Consider the following 26,819-nt stretch of genomic DNA (forward strand, 5'->3'; position numbering starts at 1 on the left):
GATTTGCAACAAGCTAATGTCAATGTCAGTATATTCAGGACTTATTTGCTCTTACAGTAAGACTTACTCTATTCCAACCTGCTTGTAATTTAACCACTTTAACCATGGCATCCCAATTGTGCATGCGGGCATGTCGTTATAGGCTAAATAAATAAAACAACATTTCCACCATGTGGCCATTGTGCCTTTTTTTAATCACCCCCATACTGGCAAGAAGTTCAGGATTAATAGCATTATAACTTGTGTTTCATGTGGTGTTATATGATCAGACGTCGACCCTGCGGTTTAGCATGAATAGGTAAAACTACGCCAACACACTCATACGATAAGTTTAATTTCTGCTCTGTTCCTGTGAAAATCTCACTTTTTAAAGCTTATTGTACTCCGATGTACACTGCCCTCTTGTGGCGACACTACAAAAAGGGCAGCCTGCAAAAAATGACAGTGGCATATAGTATAATGACTGCATGAGACTGCTGCTCAAAGCCCCAAGATGCTGTAGTGCCAGTCAAATGTTTGTAGAAATAAATGTACCCACTTGCCCTGCTGTGCTACGAAACCTGATGTATAGATTTATGTGCAGGTTAACAGACTCTGAGAACAGCATCATTGCATCACTTTCTAACCCTGCTAAGAGCTCTGTCAGACTATCATCTAAGCTGTGGAGCCACTGGCGTTCTAGCCTGTATGTACAGAGATAAGTCCCCCCTGTTTGTTTATACTTTGTTTATTTTATTTATAGTTCGTTTGTGTTTTTATGTTTTATGTGTTCTGCCCTATGGACCCCCCTGTGAGTGTCTTGAATAAAGTTTGAATTGAATTGAATTGATCGAATCTCTCTCTCTCTCTCTCCATCGTTCTCAAACGAGCCCTCCATCGGCGTCTCCAGTCATCTCGGTTCTCCATATACATCTGGCCAGGTCATTTGTGCTTCCTGCACCAGCAGGAAGCACAAATGATGTATGATATTTATTTGCTTATACATTTTTATGTTGATTTGATTCCGTGTGTTTTATGGGCATGACATTAATATATTTCCCTGTATATAAATATAAGACTGTTGCAATGCCATAATATCTCACATGGACGTGAACGCGAGCCGCGGCAGGCATAGCCTCTCGACAGGCTAAAAGCAGGCGCGCTGAGGCTTAACGGGATCAACCCATTAAAAGAAGAAACGCCCTGGATGACCTCGCACACCGTCCGGCCTATATGGGCCGAGCATGCACCGTAATCAGGATGGGATCAAGGGGGAGGGGGAGGAATAAGGCACGGTGACGGAGGAGGTTTGGATGGACGGAGAACATGCTGGGGTTGTCTGACCTTTTGGCTGACCACGTGACCAAGAAGAGGAGGCATCAGGGATTAAAAGGTGGACGGATAAAAGAGCAGGACACGACGGCCATCGTGTTCTATACGGAGACACACCGAGACAGGAGCAGTCCTTTTGAAACATCTGCGAAGACAGGTGAGGGGAAAAAAAAAAAACTGTTTATACTTACTTACTGTAATCTGTACTTTACTACTATTTCTACTAATAACAAATATTAGGGCTATCAAATGATTAAAACGATAAATCGCAGCTTAAAAATATGTATTAATCATGAATAATCACCATTCGAACGATGTCCAAAATATGCCCATGTTTTTTTTCTGTATAGTGTTGTGGGAATGTAAGTAAAATAAAAGGCGGATATATACATTTAAAAAGGGTATCTTTGAAAAACAAAGAAAGGGTCCCGCGCACACTTTTGGAAAGCTTAGGAAAGATACGGTTTAAGGAGATGAAAGTGGACAGACAGGATGGTGTGATCTATTGGTCGCCCCACGACTGCCTGCTCTCTAAATTATTGGGTCGATGTTTCGGTCGATTTAGACCTTCATCAGGACAGACAATGTATAATGGATACATTTAACATAAGTATGTATGTTTTATTCTCGATTACAAAAAAAGGATGTTGTCTCTCCGTCTCTCACACCGTTGTCGTGCTATGTGGTTTGAGCCGCTGCCTATGTGCACTGTGGAGCCTTTTATGGAAATCACCAAATTGTGTTTTTTTTCCCCCCATCCAGATATAGGGCTAGATAATGCAGAGTGGATGGGATTATGGGATGTATGGGGTGGGTCATCCAAGCATGGATTAATTGCGCTAAAATCCTTAATCTAATTAATTTCACAATTTAATTAACTCAGTTATTTTGACAGCCCTACTAACACTACTGCTGCTACTAACAGCTAACCAGTTTTATTATCATCGCAACTTCAAATGCAATAGTTGCTTCAGTAGAACTGAATGTGCAGGTTGCGTGGATTGGTAAAGTGCTTAAAGTATAATAATAGCATACCTGGAAGAATCAAATTAAATTGCAGTTCGTGCCGAGACTAATATTAATAACAGTTGGTGAAACTTTAATTGAAAGAAAGAAGAGAACGCCGGCCTGTAAGTGTATTCATCTCATGCTGGTGGATCAGTAATTTCGACAGAATTGTTCGGTAAACTGGGATAAAATGGAGAGTTTAATTGTCTGTATATAAATGCCAGAGAGCTGCGAAATGGTTCAGGAATTGAACTCTTGCACACTGAGGAAATAACTCGGCTCGAAAAGAACAGCTGCTGGCATTTACCAAACTAAAGCTCGGTAGGGGGAGGAGAAGAAAAAAAAAAAAGAGGATTGACTTGAGGGGCAAAGAAAATCACAGAAGCAGATGGCTAATTATTTTTTGGCTGCCCTCTGCAGGCTGCTATGGCCCGCATGGCGCAGATCCACAGATCTATACAAAACACCAGTGTGACAGACCATACTTAAGCCCAGCCCCATGTGACTGTTAGATCTGCTGTGAGACACAGGTGGACGTGGGCGTTATACATAAGGTGACCCACAGGATTGCTTTCCCCTAATGGGATTACTAGTGTCAGGTACGGATAGAGACAGATTAGGAAGCTTATGGAAAGATACGGTTTAAGGAGATGAAGGTGGACATGCAGACAGAATGATCTATTGGTCGGCCCACGACTGTCTGCTCTCTAAAGCCATGAGATGATGTTGTGACCTGCAGGCTGGCCATCTGGGCTTTATTATATACCAGTGTTGATTTTGACAGCACGTTTTTTATTCAAGTTTTAGTCATAGTCTCTTGAATAGTTTTCATTCAGTTTTAAGTCAGATTTTAGCCACCTGGAATGTTTTTAGTCAACTAAATATCACAATATTTAGTCTACAGTTGATTTAGTCTACTAAAATGTATTTTAGCCGGCCTTTGATGCCGTTGTGAGCTTGTAGATCTGCTCATTCCAGCATGCAAGTGTAAAATCACTAGGTCTATAGTTCTTATTTGTTGACAACATTGTCATTATATTTACTCTTAGTTTTAGTCATCATAGCTTAATTCGTTTTCATTTAGTTTCCATGTAGTTTTCGTCAGTGAAAAAAGGTAGTCGACGAACACTTTCTTGTCATTGTATTAGTCGACGAAATCATCCCTGTTTATTACAGCCATGCATTCTGCTGTAATAAATACACTGTTCCTGTAGAGGGAACTTAAGACTAGCAAAGCGACCCTTTTTAATTCACTCCTGGCTGTCATTTATTTTCCTAATGAAGTACAGTATACTGTCCTTTTAAATGAACACTGCATCTGTTGCCATATAGTCACTCACAGCCACATTGACCCATCTAGGCCTGACGTCGAAAAAAAAAAAAAACGTTCGCCCTGAAAGAATATATATTCAAAGATTTGTGCCGACTTTTTACGATAAAAAGAAAATAGCACCAAAAGGGGTTCCCGTCCAATCCTGTATTATGGATTATTATCCTGGATTATGGATTTATTTTCAAATGTGTTGCTTCTGATTGCTAAATAATAGTATTATTTCATTAAGTACTAATGCAAATACAGTTAGAATATAGTGCATAACATAGACAGCATTATAACGAGCAGGAGAATAACTCAATGTGATTGTTGTATATCTGTTGCTATTTCTACACTATTGACCTCCAACAAAAACATAGTTTACCAGCATCATACTGCCTCCGTATTCATGCACTCATTTAGACCCGAGGACGATTCCACAAATTGTCAGTCGTTCTCAAACATTCTCATGTCAAGGACCCCCAAAAATATATGTAATTGGCAGCCGACCCCCATCTGAAAATATGTTGTTCCAGGGACCCCCCCCCCCCCAGAAGCAAAGATTTGAGTTAAAAACTTTCACTCTGAAATAATATAATATTCAAAGATTTGTGCCACATTTTCCAAAAATAATCTGAGCTTGTCGATCTGCTATTTTTCAATATCTAAAGTATAACATAATGCTTAAAACACCAAAAGGAGTTAAGCCTTCACACACACCGAAACTCTCAGACATGAACGACAGAAACATCACACTCACGATTACAAATGACACTGATCACCCCTTCAGTCATCACTTCACAACAACCCTCTTCGGGATGGAACTACTTTGAGACGGGACATCTCTCGCTTTAGCAGGAGGCCTGTGTACTGTATACATTCTGCCATATGGCAGCATTAAAGAACGGTTGTTGTCGTGTTGTAGGAACTGCGGATGCATTTAGGAGAGTCCTTCTATGTAGTGTGTTGGAAAGAGTTGTGCCCAAGAGAGTTTGACATGACTTGGCGTGGAATAGGTTGAGGGACGTAGTCTACTTACTATAAACAACGCCAGAGGTTAATCTCTCATTACACAGGGCATCCCCGGTGTTTAAAAGTGGCAAATATTAATCTGCCACGAATTAAAATGGCATTAGAGCTAGCATAATCTGTCTGTTAAACCTAATCTGCGTCATCCGCAGTTCCGCACTGATTAGCTGGTTCCAGTGGTGGACTGGAAGGAGACCGGTAGAGATTAGCAGAAGGCTTTACATGAATATAAGCTAAGTTTGTGAAACTAGCTGTACATATATGAAAGCCCCTTTACTTGTATTGCAAATAAGATAAGAGAGACCAAGCCAACGAGTGTTCTGTTATAAACTAAGAGAGACCCAACGAGTGTGCTTTTGTGAAACAAGCTTCAAATATCTGAAACGCCTTACTTTTACGTCTTTGTGGAAAAAGCACTCAAAACTTTCCCCTTTCCTCTCCTTCACACTCTTCTCTACTCTAAAACGGTGATGTGACAATACAGCCGATTCTGAGACGAAAACAGATGTAATAACAATAATAATAATAATTATACATCCGTGTCTTTTAGGAACGATAAGCGACAGAAATGAACACGGCGAACCCCGCTGGGAGCGCCCTGGCCACTAACACTAGCACCGTGGGTCCCACCACGCCCAAGAAGGGACCCCCCAAGTTCAAGCAGAGGCAGTCTCGTACCTTCAAGAGCAAGGCCCCCAAGCCTGGCCAGAAGGGGTAAGTACAGTAAGCCACAACGTGACAATTGTAGTACAATTTTTGAGGTAATCGTACTGTATAGTTTACTTGAGTGTTTCCAATATCCAATACTTTTATTTCCTATTCGCTATAGAGGCAAACATTGTACTTTTACTCCACTACGATTATTTGAAAACTTCTAGTTACTTAGATTACGAGTTACATAGATTTGGATTATTATTACAAAACAATACATTATAACCACTTCAGCCCTATATCAGTGTCCTCTTTTAAATCACTTTTAAAAACCCACTTTTATAGATTAGCCTTCACTGCCAATCTAACATTTTAGTATATGTATTTTCCTGCTTTTGTTTTCTATTGAAATGTCTTTGCTGTATACTTTCAGTTTGTTGTTGTTGTTGTTGTAAAGCACTTTGTAATGCAATTTGAAAGGTGCTATATAAATAAAGTTTTATTATTATTATTATTATTATTATATGCATTTTTGGCCATTTGAAAATAGCAGATCTACAAGCTCATTGTGAGCTTGTAGATGTGCTATTTTCAAAAACATTTGTATATACTTTTGAAAACTCAAGTACATTTTCAATTCCGGACTTTGACTTCAAGTATAACGGAGCATATATATAGTTCTACATTGCAGAATAGATAGAATGAGTCTAATCACGAGTAAGACGCGCAAACGCGGGAAGCGAACGCAGCTCGTACATATTTGGGTTTTGGACGTATAGCTGCTTTGGGGACTCCTTATATGGTGCCCCTTTTGTGCCCATATATGGAGCTGAGTGGACCTGGCCCCTTTTGTGCCCATATATGGAGCTGAGTGATTGCTGATGCAACACACTCCATATTTGGATAGCGGGACAGACAGACAGACAGACACACAGACAGACATGATCTGCTAGGTCTCATAGTAAGTGCTCACTGCGTTCACAACCACCACCATCATCATCGCTAAGCCTGTCCGTCTATTCCCTCTTTTTTGCTCCGTCCAGCTTTGGCGACGACATCCCCGGCATGGAGGGTCTGGGCACCGACATCACAGTGGTCTGCCCATGGGAGGCCTTCGGCGACATGGAGCTCAGCGACCTGGCCAAATACGGAATCATCTAAACAAAGCTGCTGCTGCCGGCTCCCTCGATCCTTGCCTTGTCTGCTTTGCACCTCTTCCTTTCTCCCCCTATATATATTTAACCCATTCTGACCTGAGATCAGATTCATACGAGGTTTTCCACTGGACCCACACTGGTCTGATCAACCCATTCTGACCTGAGATCAGATTCTAAAAAATGTCAGTCGTTCTTCGATTTTTCAAAAATAGCAGACCTACAAGCTCGTAGCGCGCCACTCGGTGGCGCGCTATGAGCTTGTAGATCTGCTATTTTTCAATAGCTAAAGCATAACATGATGCTGAACACCAAAACGGGTTCCCGGTCAGAATGGGATAATATATCTCTCTCTCTCTCTCTCTCTCTCTCTCTCTCTTTGTCCGGCACGCCACGAAAATAAGGCTGCCGTCTAAATCTAAACCAACTCACTAATGCTCTCGTCGATCTGCTTTGGCGTCCCGCTGAAGTGCATGAAATGCATAAGAACGTTCTTATGCTTATGTTATTATTATTATATAATACTGTTTACAGTATATGATATATACTTTGAAGTGGTGTGGCGAGAAGACAAACCCTGCTCCCCGCTCCTTTCCCTGTACCTCATTTTCTCTCCCTACCTCACCTCACCTCCTTCTTCTTCTTCCATCTATACCTCACTCCCAACAACCCACGGCAATAAGTGGACGCATGCAAGCACACCACTAGCTGCTGTAGGCTACTATAGCCTGTAGGCTATTTGCTTCTAGCTGTCTGCGGAACTGTAAATACTAAATACGCTTGTTTTCAGCATTTACGAAAGAACGCTTTACCTCGTCTTCCTATAACCGTATACCCGTACCTTTTATATTCCCCCTCGTTCGTCCCTTTAAACTAAAGCACGGTTCCGTTCTATTTACATGCAGTGTTTTTTTTTTTATTCCGCGTTGATTAAATTTGTTTTGAACAGACGGGGGGAAAACACAAAAAAATGATACAAAGAGAGTGTTTGATGGATTGTGACGACCAACGCTACAATGTTTTTTTTTCCTTATTTTTGTCCCCTGATCATTATGGCTGAGGAACTTCCACTTTTCCCTCTCCCTGTTGCAAACACAACACTCACTTGAGCCACTGAATGTGTATAGCCTTCTGTGAAATGGTCAGGTCATCTTTAGCCACAATAAAAGGTGTAAATATTTTTGTACTAATCTTGTCCGGGTTGTCTTTATTTTGGAATCCATACAAAGCTGAAATGGAGCAAATCGTATTGAAAATATACAAGTAAGTCCAATTCATAGTGCAGTTTATAATGACCACACTTGCCAACACTATACCTGCAGCTTCGGCAGATCTACAACTACAAGCTCACACTATTACTATTTAAAGTTAAATCTGACTTGCCTAAACAAGCAGATACCCTGTTACATAAACTAGTACAGTACAGTGCACATACTCTTACCCGTGCGTGTGTGTCTACGATGTGCGGCTATCCAGTACACACGTGGGTCAGTGACGTGACACCCCCCAAAAAGCCCCACCCTTACCCCAAATGATTTACAGTCACACGGCATGATCATATCTGCATGTTTCAAAGCAAACTGTGTTTTCTATTAACCCATTTTGGGGCGGGAACCCATTTTGGTGTCAGCATTATGTTATGCTTTAGCCATTGAAAAAATAGCAGATCTACAAGCTTGTAGGTGTCGTATGCAGGAATCAATAATTCATACTATATCATACATATGTGTGAACCAATTGTTGGAGTCCGTCTGTCTGCAAGTTTGAAACCAATCACGTATAGTCAACTTAAGTCAAGTACTTGGCTCTGCCAGGTGTGATAGGAAACAATAAGGTACTGATCCACAGGAAAATACACGACATAGGTCTGCTATTTTTGAACCACTGACATAGAAACATAGCTTTTTCAGAAAGCGACATTCTGTGACATTCTTAGAATCTGATCTCAGGTCAAAATGGGTTAATGTCTGAGTACTGAACTTTACTGATTGATTACAGTGAAGGCTATTTCTAATACAGAATGTGATTATTTTGCCACCACTGCTGAATTCCGAACACTGGTATAGTCCACAATGACCTACATGACCTGCTGAAGAGCTGTGCAACGATCGGAGCACTTTTCCTACTGCTTTTTATGTACAGCCCTGGCCATGCAGGCTCTACTACTTCGCCTGATTCCAGAACCCACCTCACCCATGCCCCATTTAGGCTGGAATGGCTTAACCCATTCTGACCTGAGATCAGATTCTAAAAATGTCTTCTACATCCTGACAGTTTTCCATTCTGACCTGAGATCAGATTCTAAAAATGTCTTCTATGTCAGTCGCTCTTCGATTTTTCAAAAATAGCAGACCTGGGTTCCCACTCAGAATGGGTTAAGGTTGACGACAGGGTACAGATCTTACAATGGGTCATTACACCACAAAGATGCCCATGTACTTTTCTACATACAATACTTCCTCAATATGTCAACGGAGTCCACAATCACAAACAATGTGCAAACAAGGGATTAAATTCCGCAAAAGGGAGTTGAATTCCACACCGCGCCTCAAGCCTGAGGTATAAACTATAGTCTGGTGCGTCTCAGAGGCAGGACTATAGGAAGGAAGAGTGAAGACACTAGCTGGAGCATCACAGTTCAATCCCCGTTTAATTCACATTCATATGAATATGCATGTATTTATAGTCTAAATGCACACTTACATTCTCATCTGGATAAGTCTCTATATACTTGAATGTTCCACGTGAAACATATATGTTGTTCCACGTGAAACATATACAGTATGTAGCCTATGAATCAATTATTGCTGGCCATGTGTGACATTGGTTAATTGAAGGGCCTGCCCCTGCACCATGTGTGTACTTAAACCCACTCTGGGCGGGCATTTTGGTGTTTTAAACCATTATTTTAAACTATCTATTAAAATAGCAGATCTACAAGCTCATAGTCTCATATAGCCGAGCTTGTAGATCTGATATTCTTTAAAATGTGGCGCAGATCTTTGAATTATATTCTTTCACAATGAACGTTTTAAAGATGATCATCAGGTATTATTGCAATATAAGGGGGAATAACTTTTTCCAAAAAGTGTACACAGTATTTGTTAAAATCATGTTTTTATGTGGACACGCCCACCAGTTCATTAAGTATGCCTGGTCTGCCTGGTGGGTGGTGATGGGTGGTGATCCACCTGAACTGAAGCCGAAGCTTCTGGGGGGTCCCTCCCTGGAACTACATATTTTTCAGATGGGGGTCTGCGGCAATGGAAAAGGTTGAGCACTATGACATTTCAGAAAACGGTCAGGATTTAGAATCGTCCTCAGGTCTAAATGGGCCTTATACTGAGTTGCCCCCTCAGGCTATGCCCGACGAACATGTGACCGATACATCGGAACCGTGTCATGTTTTACCTGCACTCTGTGAATTCAAAAGGGCTTGAACTGTCTGTGATTAAAGGTACATTCAGTGATTTCACTACATTAAAATATCACTCCCTACTGTAGAGTGTGCTGACCATAATAAGGAGTTCCTATAGGTTTCGTTTTTTGCCTCATGGAGGCCACTATAGCCCTCATCCAATCAGGATGAGGAGGGGGGCCTTCCTCCAATCATGATCGAGTGCATGGGGGGCGGGCCTTGGTGCACGTGCTGTTGGCCTGTTGCATGTCCCGCCCACTGTAGTGTGTGTTCATGTGCAGATCTTGTTACCAAAGGGGGGGGCCGGGTATTCTTTTCCAAATCACCCAAATCACTGAATGTTCCTTTAAATTAATTTCGCTACAATGCCACTGAAATGTGGAATGCCTTACCAACAGCCAAAAATAAATGTGAATCCCTAGACTCCTTCAAAACCGCTCTCAAAGAGCACCTACGGACGGCTGCAATTCAAAACTGGCCCCTGTAAAATAGTCAAAGTTCCCCCCCCCCCAAACACACACGCACGCACAGAGACAGAAACATAATCTCTGCCTCCAGGCTTCTGCATAGCAGCAGAGATACTAATATAATGTGACGACTCAATTTTCTCAGTTGGACATTCACTTCACATATAGATGCATCCACTGATGCATTGGGGACATCCAGTTCAAAATCTGTCGACTCACTCAGTCAGCAAATTGAATCACTCCCAAATAAATAGACATGAAAAACAAATCAAAGCTGGTTGCTATGGGGTTATATATTCCCACGAATAACACTGATGATCTAATATCAACTGAAAAAACGCCCATTGGCTGAGCACAAATCTGCACAAAGACTCCTCTATCCAGTTAATAATACTACCCAGAAAACATTGTGTGAATCATGAATATACAGTATGCGACGCCTCCGGGATTTCTTAAAATCGTGACACCTGACCACGCATGCTTGGATTCTCACCGATGCCCCTGACACACTTTTACAGAACGAGGGGAATATGTGCATGGCACGTACAGTAATATAACATTACACTATCCCCTCCAGGCTCCGAGAAAGGCTTGCTGTAAATTATTTAGTTGAACAGCATATCCACCCCTACCTCCGGCTGTTATTCTCAGTGCACACCAGTGTTGTTTTCATATAGTCTCTTCAATAGTTCTCATTTAGTTTCAGTCACATTTTAGTCACCTGGAATGTTTTAGTGTTAGTCTATAGTTTTAGTCGACTAAATCTGCAGTTGATTCAGTCGACTAAAATGTATTTTGGCGGGCCTTGATGCTGCCGTAATGGCTGATTTTACACTTGCTGAAAATAGCTCACTACAAGTGTATAAAATGACTTATACTGGACCTCTTGTCCACTATAGTCCCTGATTATTCCCTCTCTCCTACAGCCATCATTCCCTATACACACCCTTTTGACTGAATAAACACACCCTGTAAACTCCCGTGCCTGTACGGACAAGAGCCGAAGTGTCGCGTACAGACATGCAAGGAGGATCAGTGCAAGGCATTCTCCACTCCTGACGCAAGCCCTAATTCCTCCGGGGGCTCCGCACACTGTTTCCATGGGCCGTCATGCAGACGGCAAACAGCTCACCGTGCAGTGAACTATACTGTGACTATACCGGTCGACGAGACTTGTAGTGTTGGTGACAATAGGCTGAGTCAGGCATTCTAATCTCCACTCCCTATTCTCCAAGTCAACCTCGGGGGGTGGGCTCTAATATGGGGCTGAACAGGCACGGCATATCGTTTTACAGGTCGAGTTCAGTTTCAGTTAGATTTTTCAACCCGTCTGAAAAATGTACTGCGTGACAAAATGTGTGTTTTGATATACCGTCACTATGACACCGAAGATTATGATTATGATGCACTATAGTATAGTGACTGCAGGTGGGAGGTTATGGGAAATGGGAGTCAAACAAATCAGGGCGTTTCTCTCCTTTCTCTCAAGCCCCCTCCCCACACCTGCACGTGCGTGCGTGTGTGTGTGTGTGTGTGTGTGTGCCTTGCCAATGCCTCCAGGTCTTTGAGCCTCACCTATACCTTCCCAAGAACCTTCCAAGAGAAAAAGAGAAAGGGAGAGAGAGGCACAAACACAGAGAGACAGAGACAGAGAGATAGAGAGAGAGAGAGAGAGAGAGAGAGAGAGAGAGAGAGAGAGAGAGAGAGAGACACAGACGTGGGTGAGGGACTGAAAGGGAGTGGAGGAGGAGGAGGGGGGGAGCAGTAGTAGCCGCTCTCACCTGTTGATGTAAATCTGAGAGAGAAGTGAAAACAATCCTCTCCTCTCGCATCAACGCCCATTGGCTCAAATCTCTGCGCTCTGCATGCGCCGTTTTTTCTTTTCCTCCTCGTTTGCGCTCTTCCGCTTACCTTCGGAGCTCAGCGAGAGATAATGGGCACATCCTGGAGACAGGGGATCATAGTATAGGGCACATGGCTGGCTACGCTCTCACGGGAGTGGCCTCTGATGCCTCCACGACTGATCAGAGTTTTATCGGGAGAACTTCTTGGTAAAACTTTTAAGACTCGTTCTGAAGAAAGCAAGTGGAAGCAGTGGAAGAAGCGGTGTGTCAACTTATACCTCCCCCAGGACGGAAGGTATGTCACCTTTTATACACAAGCTTGGATTGATTTAGGACTTCGAAAAAGAAAAGTCTTCTAAATCCTCACAGTTTTCTGATAAATCTATTATTTATAGGCATCACTGGTGCTCAACCTTTTTTCATGTCAAGGACCCCCAGAGTTATCTGCATTTGGCTGTGGACCCCCATCTCAAAATATGTAGTTCCAGGGAGTATACAAGCGTGCAATGTGTCGCAGATTGACATGTTGTGAGCTTGTAGATCTGCCATTTTTTGATGTAATGCAACGGAGTATATATCAGGCCTTATAGTCAAGTCTACTGTCTGGGCGATGGATGTGTTGGCGTGAAGTTGACGTGAACTACACAGTAGTAGTGTGTAGTACTAGTACTGTAATATAAGTTGTGTAATGCTTGTGGTTCTTTATTACTGTAATAATTTGGGCACGAACCATAGTGGTTACGTGGTTTGGCCTTGCAGTGTCAGGTGATGTGAACGGTAAAGCTCTAATTCCACTTAATGTAATCGACAACCAAATGTGGAGCCTATAATCAAAGGCCGGGAAAGTAAAAAAAACAACCCCCTGTGAATATGTTTTGATTTGTCTTTCACATACATTATTCTAATCTGCTATATACATTATTCTAATCTACTATTCAAATCACAGTATGTGCCTTGTACATTTATATATATATAAAAAACAACAACACTATAGCCGCACTTGAGTCACACATCTTTTTAACCCCTGTGTACGTATACTATACGCTCTCCTGACCTACTATTTAAACACACAGCTGGCCCAAGGGTTAATTTCTGGGACCGGGGCCATATTTACCCATTTGATAAGCCTCTTAAATGTCATCTATTGGATCTCTGACACAGAAACAAGGGCTCTGTTATGAGCTAGAGGAAGTGACAATCAGTTATCAGGAGTGCATATCTGTGGCCTCTCCCTCTCTCTCTCTCTCTCTCCCCCCCCCCCCCCCCCCCATCCCTCCACCCAACCCCCCCCCCCTTCCAATCTGTGTACTGGTCACAACGTCCAGACAGTATGTTTCTGCCATGCAGGGTTATACTATATAGTCTAATCTAGTCTATTCTGTATCTACCAGCCTCTTTCCTTCATGTAAACAGGCAACACTAATATGTTGTCTTCACGCTGCCTATAGCTATGTGTTCCAAATTCACCTCCTTGTTACTTGTTATTCCTTCCTTGTTAGCTCTTGCTCACTGCTGTTCTCTCCCTTGTTCTGGCTTGTTCAAACACTTCCTCTCTCCTCTCCTCTCCGCTGCTGTCTCACTCTCGCCGTCAATTGGCTCAAATCCTCGCTCTGCATCCCATGCCTTTGGTCTCCATGCTATACAGCAGCGCTGGGCTACTTTGACAATGGAGAGGGCCACTATTTCCACACTCACTCCCTATAGGGCCATATATTACTGTCGTAGCAGTAATATATATGGTGCTGCGATGCGTTTTGAGCTTGTAGATCGGCTATTTTTTGCTATATTCAAATTGAAATCTTGGATTTTTGCTATTTTCTTATTGGAATCCTGAAAGTTTACATTTTTTACGTCATTTCAAATGCCTTTAATTATACTTGTGTTGAAGCATTGAGCTACTAATTTAGACTGAAGTAATTAAAGCGGGTCATGTTTGCATGTTGTGGAATTGGTAACAGCTGAAACCAATATTATATCAGTATTCTGACATTAACCTGAGGGTCCCGGGCCACCAGTTGCCCACCCCTGCTCTACAGTATAGTGCTACAGTATCGCTCTCTCCACACACTCCCGCGCACTGTTGACACGTGAGCTTGTAGATCGGCTATTTTCAGCATGAAACCAATTGTAATATGACTTATCCTGGATCTCATTCCCTTCCTAACATTTTAGTATAGTTTTTATTTGCTGACGGAATTGTCAGTCTTATAGTTTTAGTCATCACAGCTTCGTTTTCATTTAGTTTTCGTCAGTGAAAAAAAGGTAGTCGACGAACATTTCTCGTCATAGTTTTCAGTCGATTAAATCAACACTGCGAGCAAAGCTATATATCAAAGATATCCATGTGAGACACGAGGTTTCTATTATGCTGCTTGTTTCAGGGCAACAAGGACGACCTGCCGCACCACAGGAGCAGCTTTAAGAGGACAAGCCTGAACGTAATCCTAAAGCGGGATTACCAAAACAAGGATGGGGGCCTTTCCGTTCCAAAAGCATTATAAATGCCTTCCCCTCCTCCTCCTCCTCCTCTTGCTTAAAGACTGCCACCAGACACAGGCTACCGGCACAACCGCCAACGACACCACCACCGCCAACATCACCATCCCCATCCCCACCACTGCGGCGGCCTCACCCACAGACACGCCCACCGCGTCCATCAACAACAACAACACTTCCTGGAACGTTTCCCACGGTGTGCCAGGCTGCGGGGCGGGGCTGGACCCCGCCTTCACCTACCTGTGCGACCGGCGGGCGGCGTGGGGCATCGTCCTGGAGAGCCTGGCCTCGCTGGGCTTCCTGGTGAGCGCCGGCCTCCTGCTGGGCCTCCTCTTCTGGACGCTGTGGGTCTGCGCGTCGGCCACGCGGCGCCGCCAGCGCGGCGGCTTCGGCGGCACGGTGGCGTCCGTGTGTCTGTTCCTGCTGGCCACGGCGGGGGTCTTCGCCGTCACCTTCGCCTTCATCGTGCGCCTCGGGCCGATGACCTGCCCCACGCGGCTCTTCCTGTTCGGCGTGCTGTTCTCGCTGGCGTTCGGCTGCCTGGCGTCGCGCGGCCTGGCCCTGCTGGGCTTCGCCACGGCGAGGGGCTGGGGCGAGCCCGCGCTGGCCCTGGGGCTCTTCATGGTGCAGGTAAAAAAAATAAAGAATTAGTAGATTCTCCTGATTCCAAAAAAAAATGCAGTTCACTTGCAGCTTTTAGGCCCGACGTCGACATTTTAAAAATCACTTCAAAATCCTGACAGTTTTCTGATTTATGTTTCTGTATCAGTGGTGCTCAATATTTCATGTCAAGAACCCCAAAAATGATATATTTGGCTGTGGACCACCATCTGAAAATATGGATATATGAAGCAAAGATTTGAGTTAAAAACGTTCACTCTGAAAGAATATATATTCAAAGATTTGCGCCACATTTTCACGATTTCTCAATCGCGTGGGTGGAGCTTCTTTTTCATCCACCAGCTGTCTAAAAAAACTGAAATGACGCAAAACACAGCTCCTTCTGTCCGCGCATGGAATCTAAAGTGTGCTCAGACCCAGTGTTTGACTGTCCTCTGTGTTTGAGGAGCGCTAGCTTCTCTGCACAGCTTTCCGGGTTTGTGTAAACCCAAACGTTGAAGGTTAAAGTGAAGACGGAAAAAAGTGGCCGGAATGAGATTACACGGGTGTGATTTTTAATTAAAAAAAATGCTTTTTGTAATTTTTCTTATTTTATTTAGGTTTTCTGAGCTCAAGTGCACCCAAAACACCTGGACTTTTAACATTCAATAATTTTCTGTGGTCTGGGCGTTTTATGGCGCAAACAAGTGCTCTGATTTTCCTGCTGACTGTGATGTCACAGTCAGCAAATCCCATAATATGACATATGAATCTGCCAGCAGATGTCACTGTTTTCACTGTTTTGCCCTGTTTTCATTGCAGCTCAAAAGGCTTCAGAAAACACAGAGAAAACCCCTAGACCACAGAAAATCCACTGAATGTTCAAAGTTCAAGGTTATGTGCGGGTGTGTAATTCAGGTCACAAAACCGAAAAATGAAAATAAACTAAATTGAATGCCTTGATGAATTAAACCTTTAAGATACCTATTCAATCGATCCCAAACGCGTCCCAAAGGTGGTGATCGCCGTGGAGTGGCTGCTCATCGTGCTGGTGCGGGACGCCAGGCCCTGCGCGTACAGCCAGGGCGAGTTCGTCATGCTGCTCATCTACGTGCTCTTCCTGCTGGCGCTGGGCGCGCTCCTCTCCCTCCGGAACCTCTGCCGCTCCTGTTTCACCTACAGCTACAGCTACACAGGTCAGCAGGGGGCGCTGGTGTTAGTGTCTCATGTAGACCAGTGAGAGCAGATTCTACCAAATGTCCTCGAAATCACACATGACAGTTTTCGGGGGAAATTCTTTATGTTTCTATTATCGGTGGTTCTCAAACTAAATTATTTCATGTCAAGGACCCCCAGAAATCATGTTGGCCTCGGACCCCCAACCTGAGAATATGTTGTTCCAGGGACCCCCCAGAAGATTTGAGTTTAAAACGATCGCTCTACAAGCTCACAATGAGACATTCTGCATAATGAGCACTTTTACTTTTGGTACTTTTAAGTACATTTTGACACCAATACGTTTGTACTTTTTACTCAAGTACATTTCAAATTCCCAGGATACTTTTACTTTTGACGGCGTATAGTTCTACATCGCAGTATCGATACTTTTACGTAAAGTAAAAACTATTTAGTACTTTTTCCCCCCCATCCACTGCACACACACAACACAGGCGTCAGAGTCATAGAGTAAGATAGAGTTACGACAACTCCGTTCACTTCATGGGGCCATGCATGCAGTCCAATAGCGGCTCTTCTGCATAGACTTCTATTGGTGAAGAGCATAGCGAACAGGGACAAAGTCCTGTACTGGAAGTCTTCTACATAGACTTCTATTGGTGAAGAGCATAGCGAACAGGGACAAAGTCCTGTACTGGAAGTCTTCTACATAGACTTCTATTGGTGAAGAGCATAGCGAACAGGGACAAAGTCCTGTACTGGAAGTCTTCTACATAGACTTCTATTGGTGAAGAGCATTAGCGAACAGGGACAAAGAAGTCCTGTACCGGAAGTCGGCAGAATGCCAACGACTTACGAACGACTTAGGCAACAGCCCAGCTTTAATGAAAGTAGCTTTAGCTTTAATAGTAATATCACAACATAAACATTACAGAGTACTTTAGTTGTCACTGTACAATACTTTAAAACAGTTGCAATACTTTAAAACAGTTGCCATGTTGCACACATGCCTAAAATAGCGTTTACTTTCACCTCCCTCGTTGAAAACAATGTATTTCCAACTTCAGCTTGTCACTCTCCAGGCTGCATGAACATAAAGTTTTCTGCCCCCTCAATGTCGTATATAACTCTGTCCCATACTCTATGGCTCTGGGGGCTACAGGCGGCGGCTCCCACCGGCAGGGCCAGGCGCAGGCCGCGCTGCTCTGCGTCACGCTGCTGCTCTCGGCCGCCATCTGGGCCACGTGGATCGCCCTGCTGACGCGCGGCAACGCCGAGATGGGCCGGCGGCCCGGCTGGGACGACCCCGTGCTGAGCGTGGCGCTGGTGGCCAACGGCTGGGTGCTGCTGCTGGGCCACGGCGTGGCCCAGGTGGCCTTCCTCTGCCGCGGCGAGCGCAAGAGCAGCATGGAGGGGCACGGCGGTCCGCTGAGCTTCGCCGGCTGGACCAGCCCCAACGCCGACATGCCGGGAATGCAGGCCAGCCAGAAGAAGGAAGGCCGGGAGAACGGAAGCTTCGAGAACGACCCCGTGGACCCCAGGAGAGGTGAGAGGATGGATGGATGGAGAACCATGCGAAGGGGGGATGGAGATCAGAGTCGGCACTTTTTTGATTTTAGCTTTTTAGTCGTATAGTTCAATTGAATCGTTTTCATTTTAGTCTTTAGTCACATTTTTGTCATCTGCATGGAATGTTTTAGTGTGAGTCTATAGTTTTAGTCGAATAAAATCGTATGATATTTAGTCGACTAAATCTACAGTTGATTTAGTCGACTAAAATGTATCTTGGCGGGCCTTGATTCCGTCGTAATGACTGATTTTACACTTGCTGAAAATAGCCGATCTACAAGCTTGTTGATCTGCTGTTTTCAGCATGCTACCAACTGACCAAGTGTAAAATGACTTGGGTCTTTTTCTTATATTATACTGTCCACTAACATTTTAGTCTAGTTCTTATTTGTTGACAAAATTGTCAATATATTTAGTCTTAGTTTTAGTCATCATAGCTTAGTTTTCATTTAGCTTCCATTTAGTTTTCATCCGTGAAAAAAGGTAGTCGACCAACATTTTTCGGCATAGTTTTAGTCAACAAAATCAACACTGAGTGGTTAGTGAGCCCGCCTGGGGAGCCAGAGGTTGTCCCAGGTATGATTCCTGTATTTTTATTTTCCAGTGGTATTGAACACGTCTGTGTGTTGTTTCGAAAATATTGAAACAAGCAGTAAAATAGTGCTTCGGGCACACTGTGAAATTATTTTTAATTCATATTTAACTAGGCCTTTTGGATTTAACATCCTGTCCTGTGTTTTGGAAATCATAATTCAGTGTTAAAGGACAATTCCATACTAGAAGGCTTTCTTACCTTTATTTGTAGTTGTTACGTCCCCGCCAAAGAGGCCCAGGTGTTATTTTGTGCAAAAGCGCATTATTGGCTATTTCCCCTAATATAAGCCCTCAATGAATTGCATTGAATTGGGCTATGGGGTGTTGTGCTAATTTTCTTATTTCCATCGCTCAAAAATCAAATCAAAATAAGCAAATTAGCACAAAAACCCAACCCTTATTGAGGGATTATATTACTGCAAATAAGGTAAGAAAGCCTTCTAGTATGGAATTATCCTTTAAGTTAAAGGTATATTCAGTGATTTCACTTAATTCCATATATCACTTATTTTGTGTTTTGTTGTGATAGTCCTCCCACTATAGAGTGTGCTGACCATAGGAGTTCCCCCTGTCCCCAGTTGACCCCTAAGGGTCTGAATGGGCTAAAAGGAATGAGCTGAATTCCTTTTCAGTCAGCAAAATAAAATCTCAAGACTGAAAACGTAAGGATGACTCAGGCAACGTAATGATGACTCAGGCAACGTAATGATGACTCAGGCCGACAAGCTGAAGAAATCACAGATTTGAGGCATTATGACATTTGAGACCATTCATGTTTCTAAAACTACGGATTGATTGATTGATTGACTTAACAGTTTGCAGAATGAGTAACATTTCACATGTTGAAAGCACAACTCAGTACCAAGGCTGTTACTGTGGACGACACACTGATGCATTACACTTGTTTACATCAGGGTCCACCATGTTCAATTCATCAGAACATTTAGAGACGTGTATATATATATATATATATATATATATATATATATATATACTGCATATATAAAAAAAACTATTACTAGTTAGGTGCCTAGTTAAATGCCTTCTCATCTTAAAATAACGAATGACAGAAAATAGCCGATCTACAAGCTTGTAGACTCACGGGAGAAGACATGTTGTGGCTTCTATGGAATCCAAATGACCGAAATCAACTGTGGCGACATGATAACTCAGATCCATGTGAACGCTGTACGTAATGAACACAATGACTAACTGACATCATGCCTACAGAACTCAGATCCATGTGAACGCTGTAAGACAATGACTAACTGACATCATGCCTACAGAACTCAGATCCATGTGAACGCTATAATGAACACAATGACTAACTGACATCATGCCTACAGAACTCAGATCCATGTGAACGCTATAATGAACACAATGACTAACTGACATCATGCCTACAGAACTCAGATCCATGTGAACGCTATAATGAACACAATGACTAACTGACATCATGCCTACAGAACTCAGATCCATGTGAACGCTGTAAGACAATGACTAACTGACATCATGCCTACAGAACTCAGATCCATGTGAACGCTGTAAGACAATGACTAACTGACATCATGCCTACAGAACTCAGATCCATGTGAACGCTGTAAGACAATGACTAACTGACATCATGCCTACAGAACTCAGATCCATGTGAACGCTGTAAGAATGACTAACTGACATCATGCCTACAGAACTCAGATCCATGTGAACACTGTATGTAATGAACACAATGACTAACTGACATCATGCCTACAGAACTCAGATCCATGTGAACACTGTATGTAATGAACACAATGACTAACTGACATCATGCCTACAGAACTCAGATCCATTTGAACGCACATGTATGTAATGAACACAATGACTAACTGACTACATCATGCCTACAGGCAGGAGAGCTGAGCCAGTTCTACGATCACCATACGAGTCGGGATTCTCCATGACAGTGAGTAATAATAAGCCATTATTAAACAATCTAACTCCATACAGTCAGTAATTAAAGACTATATGACCTTTTTTTATTTTTTTGCAACTGGAGGCAATTATGGCTATAAAAAGGCATATTGGAATCACTGTGTTAATTGCACTAACATGATAAATGCGTGTGTGTGTGTGTGTGTGTGTGTGTGTGTGTGTGTGTGTGTGTGTGTGTGTGTGTGTGTGTGTGTGTGTGTGTACGTCTGTGTGCGCCTGTGTTTAGGAAATTGACCCGGACAAAGATTACACCATTCCTCGCCCCCAGACCACCAACATCACAGAACCTTATGATGAATACTATGGACGCCCAATCTCTGATTAGGATCACACACATTTCCCTATCTGCTCTCGCTCTCACACACACGCAAACATACACACGCACGCATGCACGCACACACACACACGGCACTGACTGATAACACAATACCAAATCATAAGACAAACAAGAGGCAGAATCAACTCATGCACTATAAATGTACATAATATACTTGGCTACAAAATGTGCACAAAGCTCTCTTACATTTGTTGTTGTACAAATATAGAAATGTTTAGAATATTCAGGGGAAAAAATGGCATGTTAGCCTATACTCTACTTAAACAAACATCAACATTCAGACTGGAGGACGTCATATCTAATCACACCGTTGGTTCCAGTTGACGTGTACACACGTCATAGCGCTTTTTAAAATTGATAAACAATTATTGTTTTTTTTGGCCTCTCCTTCTGCACCATACTCCTTGCTGTTCGCGCTGCCATTCACTTCCTTGTTTACGACTCAGAAAGAATGCCTTGTCTCTCCTAATCTAGGGAGCTCTCCATGGTTTTGACCAAAAGGGCATACTACTTCCGTCTTCATTTCTGACTTCAACAAGCCTCTCGTTTGGAATATTAACGCTTTATAGATAGACTTTAGCGTGATCATCGCGAGGTAATAATGGAACATTATGCCTAGGCCTACCGGTTTTGTGGGGGAATATATGCTGGCACTCATTGTGTACTCATTGTGTACTTGAGGATGTATCACCACAGATAGACTATAAGAGCCTAACGTTGGCATGTCAGAATCCATATAGGCTAGTCCAACGTTGGCATGTCAGAATCCATATAGGCTAGTCCAACGTTGGCATGTCAGAAATTCAGAATCCATATAGGCTAGTCCAACGTTGGCATGTCAGAATCCATATAGGCTAGTCCAACGTTGGCATGTCAGAATCCATATAGGCTAGTCCAACGTTGGCATGTCAGAATCCATATATAGGCTAGTCCAACATTGGCATGTCAGAATCCATATATAGGCTAGTCCAACATTGGCATGTCAGAATCAGGATTAGTCCAACGTTGGCCTGTCAGAATCGAGATCTGCATTCTGAGGACGAGGCGTGTGTGTGTGTGTGTGTGTGTGTGTGTGTGTGTGTGTGTGTGAGAGAGAGACAGAGGAGGAAGCATGAAGCCGTCACTCTGAAGGTGCCAAACTGATAGGCATTGTATGAAGGGTGACGAGAGTAGGAGGAAAGCAGAGGCATGTAAAGTATGAGCAGTGGTGGAACATTTACTTAAGTATAGGCTACTGTACATAAGTACAATTTGAGCCATTTGTACTTGTATCTCAAGAGGCAAATAGTACATGTCTACTATAGTTACTTTGATTATTATTACAAAACATACATTAAACACTTCAGCCCTATATACATTTCGGCAATTTGAAAATAGCCGATCCACAAGCTCACGATAGGCAGAAGCATGTTGTATGAAGGGTGACTAGAGGAAGGCAGAGGAGTGTTGTATGAAGGGTGACTAGAGGAAGGCATGTTGTATGAAGGGTGACTAGAGGAAGGCATGTTGTATGAAGGGTGACTAGAGGAAGGCAGAGGCATGTTGTATGAAGGGGTGACTAGAGGAAGGCAGAGACATGTTGTATGAAGGGTGACTAGAGGAAGGCATGTTGTATGAAGGGTGACTAGAGGAAGGCACTTCAAAGCAGAGACATGTTGTATGAAGGGTGACTAGAGGAAGGCAGAGACATGTTGTATGAAGGGTGACTAGAGGAAGGCAGAGACATGTTGTATGAAGGGTGACTAGAGGAAGGCAGAGACATGTTGTATAAGAAGGGTGACTAGAGGAAGGCAGAGGCATGTTGTATGAAGGGTGACTAGAGGAAGGCAGAGACATGTTGTATGAAGGGTGACTAGAGGAAGGCAGAGACATGTTGTATGAAGGGGTGACGACGAGAGGAAAGTGATGTAAAGGAAGGTTGCACAGAAGGGGAGAGCAGGAAGAGAAGACAAGAGGAGAGTGGAGAGGAGATGGGCTATACATCCTAGCCTTCCTTAAAGATGGAGTGCCGTGATGTTTTTCCTGTTGTGTCTATGGAGATAACATTGCTCTAATAGACACCCCCCCCCCCCAGGCGTGGTTAGAATATTTAAATAATGTCTTCCCTGATGTGCATTTCTGGTTTCTTCCTGGAAGCGGAAAGCCTTTGAGTCAAAAGGCCCATCAATCGAAATACACCAGATATGGTGACATCACAATATCATCCCCTCCCCTAACCCCTCCCTCTACAGTATACGTTGACATACAACAACAGCAGCTGGGGGCGCGACTTCAGTTCAGATGCATCACCGCCCACCTGAAAACCAGGCGTACTTAATGAACCACATAAAAACATAATTTTAACACTTTCTGTAGGCCTACCTAGAGAAGAGGGAATCTGAGCCCTACCACACCCGGTCTAGTGGTTTCCCCAAATTCAAGTTACCAAAAAGTTAGCTCTGAACAAACGACATTGAAACTGACCACATTGGTTCCCTTGAGTCGTTTTAAAACCTTGGTGAGCTTACAGAGCCCCACAATATTATGTAACTGTTTTTAGATCGTTTTGAAATTTGTCTTAGCTTTTTATTTGTAATCTTATGTAATTCACATGTATATCTTTTGTTTTTTTTCTTTTCCTGATCTTCTGATGCATTGTTTTCTTTCCATATGATGTTGTATTACTCGACGACACTGAAAATGAGTTTGATTACTCAGTGTGATTTCGAGAATAAACAAAACTTGAATAAATAAATGAAAAAAAAAATATTTTATACAACACACATAATGAATAACAGTGTAACTTAACCAATTTGGGGCGGGAACCCTACTTTGGTGTCTCAGGTGTTATACTTTAGCTATTGAAAAATAGCAGATCTATAGAAGCTCATAGCGCTGCGACGCGTTGAGAGCTTGTAGTTCGGCTATTTTCTTCCAAAAGTGCCCTCTTACGGAATTTCAGCCCCTGCCCCTCTGCACGTCCCTGGGGCCATGCGTTTCCTACTTGCAACGTTCCTAGTAGGCCGGGGCCCAACAACGGGCACCAGTCAAGCATTATCAATAGCTAGAATGATTATAAATAGCCATGGTCGGACGGCATGACCCTTGCACTCCTTGAAGTAATACAATTATCTTTCATTCATCATCATATGATCATCCTAATTTAATTTCAATCGATAACATGTCTTTGAGAGAATTAGCACCCGTTGCTTTCAACCATTGCGAAAGCTATATCCAGCCTTCATCAGTGTCACTGTCTCACTGATGAAGCCTGGATAGCCGAAACGTTTCGCCTGTTCAAAAATGTCTTGGTGTGTGCGACCCACTACCATTAACAAAACAAATAATCAAATAACCAAAATAATATGGACAAAAACAACAGAGGCAAAGAGCTCCTCCTAACAAAACAAAAGGACAATATTAACAATACTTATTACAATTTATATACAAATACAATATAGGCAGCACTTTACCTGAAATGAAGAGGGCGACACTAGGCCATGACGTCAGTGCTCTGGTCCACATGCAGCATGACACCAAACCGGAGCTGAAGGGCGCCACATGCAGTCGGCATACGAGGCCATGACTCGAGGCGCCATGCCCCTGAACCATCAGCAGCTAGCAGACTGGAGAAGGAGCCTATCCCATCTAGGGCATCTGGGATTCAATGCCTGTCCTGCAAGATTAGATTAAGGAACATTCCGATTTTGCTCAAAACTTACATTTATCAAAACACATTAAACCGTGGATACTGCATACCATCAATGAGTCTCTTGCACCTAAACCCCACACACCACCAGGCAACCACAACAAGCCAGCCAGCTACTCTGATGGCTGGATGTGCAGTAAGTCAGCAGCCATGGGTGTCACAGCTGCCCTGAATATGGGTGATTGGGGAGTGACATCACATGTCTAGGAAAGCTCAACTCACTACAATCATTTAAACATATAGGCCTACACAATTTGTTTCTCTACAAGGTGACAAGAGCTGAGATAGGCATAGGCACCATGCAGTCACACAGTCGAAACACACTGCTCCCGTGCTTGAGGTTATGTTTAGGGTTAGGGTTAGAGACTGGGTTAATAATTTCGGAACAATGAACCTTCGGACTAATGACAAGTTGCATGGTGACCCTATGGTGAGGTTTGGGCCATTGCATTCCATGCGTTGAATCAGTGAGTGCAAAGGGTAAGAGAGATTGTGTGTGTGTGTGTGTGTGTGTGTGTGTGTGTGTGTGTGTGCGTGCGTGCGTGCAAAAGATAATGCTAAAGATAAAACAGGTACAGCAACATATTCGGGAAAAATAAGATACATTTTATCCTGTGGTGCAGCGTACTCACCGTACTCTAACTCCAAGACACCTCTGAGGCTTTGCACAGTATCATAATAAAACAGAATCAAGCTCAAGGCTCAAGCTGAAGAGAAATTGGTTCTCTGAGTTGATGTGATGTGATTTTGCATTCTGTCCCATTTCATGTTCGTGTTCATGTTGTGTCCCTGCAGTGTGTGTCTCCGTTCTGTCTGATTTCATACTGTTGACTTTGTACTTTGTAATTTCGCTCTAGACCGCAGACCTGATAAATGCTGCATTCATTTCTGAGCCCCGACGAAAATGAAAGCCTGGGTGTCGAGGCTTATTTCTGGATTGAAACAGCACGCATGCACGCATGCACGGTGAGAGAGGGTGTGTGTGTGTGTGGGGTGCGTGTGCCTGCGTGCGTCTGAGAGAGAGAGAGAGAGAGAGAGAGAGAGAGAGACTCTTTAAAATGGCCTGCAATGTTACTTTCTTTTTATTTCCCGAACCAAATGTTTACGGGTAAGTAATAACTCGATTAACCACTCATTTCAAAAGGGGCAAACCTTTTGGTTCAGTTTAATCTCGATTCAGGTCACCAATACCATATGTTATCCAGACCATTACCATTAAATTATTTATTTAAGTGATTGCACATTGGACTGTTGTGTAGCCTAAATCCAAAGACCTGTAATTGGAGTATTGGACATCTGTGTAGTTTAAACTTTAAACTGTAGCAATGTGGTCTCTCTCTCTCTCTCTCTCTCTCTCTCTCTCTCTCTCGCTTCCAGTCTATCTTATGCTCTCTCTGTCTTGCTCTCGCCAGCCCAGTCTTACACACACAGACACAAACAAGCAAATAAATCTGTTTGGCTCCGCATTCACATTTTACTGCAGTGTATATTTACCTCGTGTGCCCACTCTGTTTGACATGGTTTTAATCAACATAATGAAAGTGGTACTATATATTTGCAACCTTAGAGCATGGGGTTCTCAACGTTTTTGGCTGCATGGGAACCCCCGGAAATGCTTTGGCCGTGACTTGCGGCCTCTAAAGACAGCTTAATTGACGACAATACAACCAAGCTGTGGGCACAACGTCACTGTAAACTTATTAGCAATGACATTAATTTACTCACAAGTGCTGAAATCGTGAAATGGAGGATGTAAGAACACACTTTTGTTGGTTCAGAGCAGGGTAAATATGAAGTTTTGCGCCAAGGTCTTGTGTTTATATTCCTTTACAGTCCAGGCTGTATGTTGTCGTTTTGCAACATATATAAACACACATTGGTTTGAGCGAGGGGGCCAGGGGGGCTCCCAACGGCCGGGCGTCGCTTACTCGCTTCCCCCTCTGTCAGTGACGGGAGGGGGGAGGGTGAAGTGACGCCCGGCCGTCGGAATAAGTGGCCGGTTGGGAGGAGGAAGCGACGCGCGGCCGTCGGAAACCCCCCCAAACAGACTGCTTATTGGGGAAAAAATCAACTGCTACGGAAACTGTCAGACGACCAATAACACTAGCGGGGGTTCCTGTGTTGCGTTACATTTTTCGACAGAAGCAACACCTGTAGCCTGTACCTATTTGAAATAGTCTCGTACCGGGCCCTG

The 26,819-nt window shown here is 43.3% G+C and overlaps 2 protein-coding genes and 1 long non-coding RNA gene across 4 annotated transcripts; all 3 read left to right on the top strand.

Moving 5' to 3' along the window:
• The first annotated feature begins 1,328 nt into the window (after window positions 1–1,328).
• pde6hb (phosphodiesterase 6H, cGMP-specific, cone, gamma, paralog b) lies at window positions 1,329–6,491 on the top strand. The gene is made up of 3 exons (XM_080776206.1): window positions 1,329–1,468; window positions 5,211–5,374; window positions 6,355–6,491. Exons 2-3 carry the CDS (start codon window positions 5,229–5,231, stop codon window positions 6,470–6,472), a joined length of 264 nt encoding a protein of 87 aa, XP_080632332.1. The 5' UTR covers window positions 1,329–1,468; window positions 5,211–5,228; the 3' UTR covers window positions 6,473–6,491.
• Window positions 6,492–12,043: 5,552 nt separating this feature from the next.
• On the top strand, window positions 12,044–21,305 carry LOC308324602 (G-protein coupled receptor family C group 5 member D). The gene is made up of 6 exons (XM_080776728.1): window positions 12,044–12,489; window positions 14,576–15,320; window positions 16,306–16,486; window positions 17,629–18,012; window positions 20,516–20,571; window positions 20,827–21,305. The coding sequence occupies exons 2-6, from the start codon at window positions 14,664–14,666 to the stop codon at window positions 20,923–20,925; spliced, it is 1,377 nt and encodes a 458-aa protein (XP_080632854.1). The 5' UTR covers window positions 12,044–12,489; window positions 14,576–14,663; the 3' UTR covers window positions 20,926–21,305.
• Window positions 21,306–21,314: 9 nt separating this feature from the next.
• LOC308324603 lies at window positions 21,315–22,690 on the top strand. Of its 2 annotated transcripts, none has more exons than XR_013964938.1 (4): window positions 21,315–21,677; window positions 21,863–22,412; window positions 22,473–22,545; window positions 22,586–22,690. It is a non-coding gene; the product is annotated as an uncharacterized lncRNA (long non-coding RNA). The 2 variants fall into 2 exon arrangements; XR_013964939.1 differs by having other exon boundaries at window positions 21,863–22,394; window positions 22,454–22,545.
• The last annotated feature ends 4,129 nt before the right edge of the window (window positions 22,691–26,819 follow it).

Source organism: Protomyctophum bolini (assembly GCF_963924005.1).
Source record: "Protomyctophum bolini genome assembly, chromosome: 11".
In the NCBI taxonomy this organism is placed as follows: Eukaryota; Metazoa; Chordata; class Actinopteri; order Myctophiformes; family Myctophidae; genus Protomyctophum; species Protomyctophum bolini.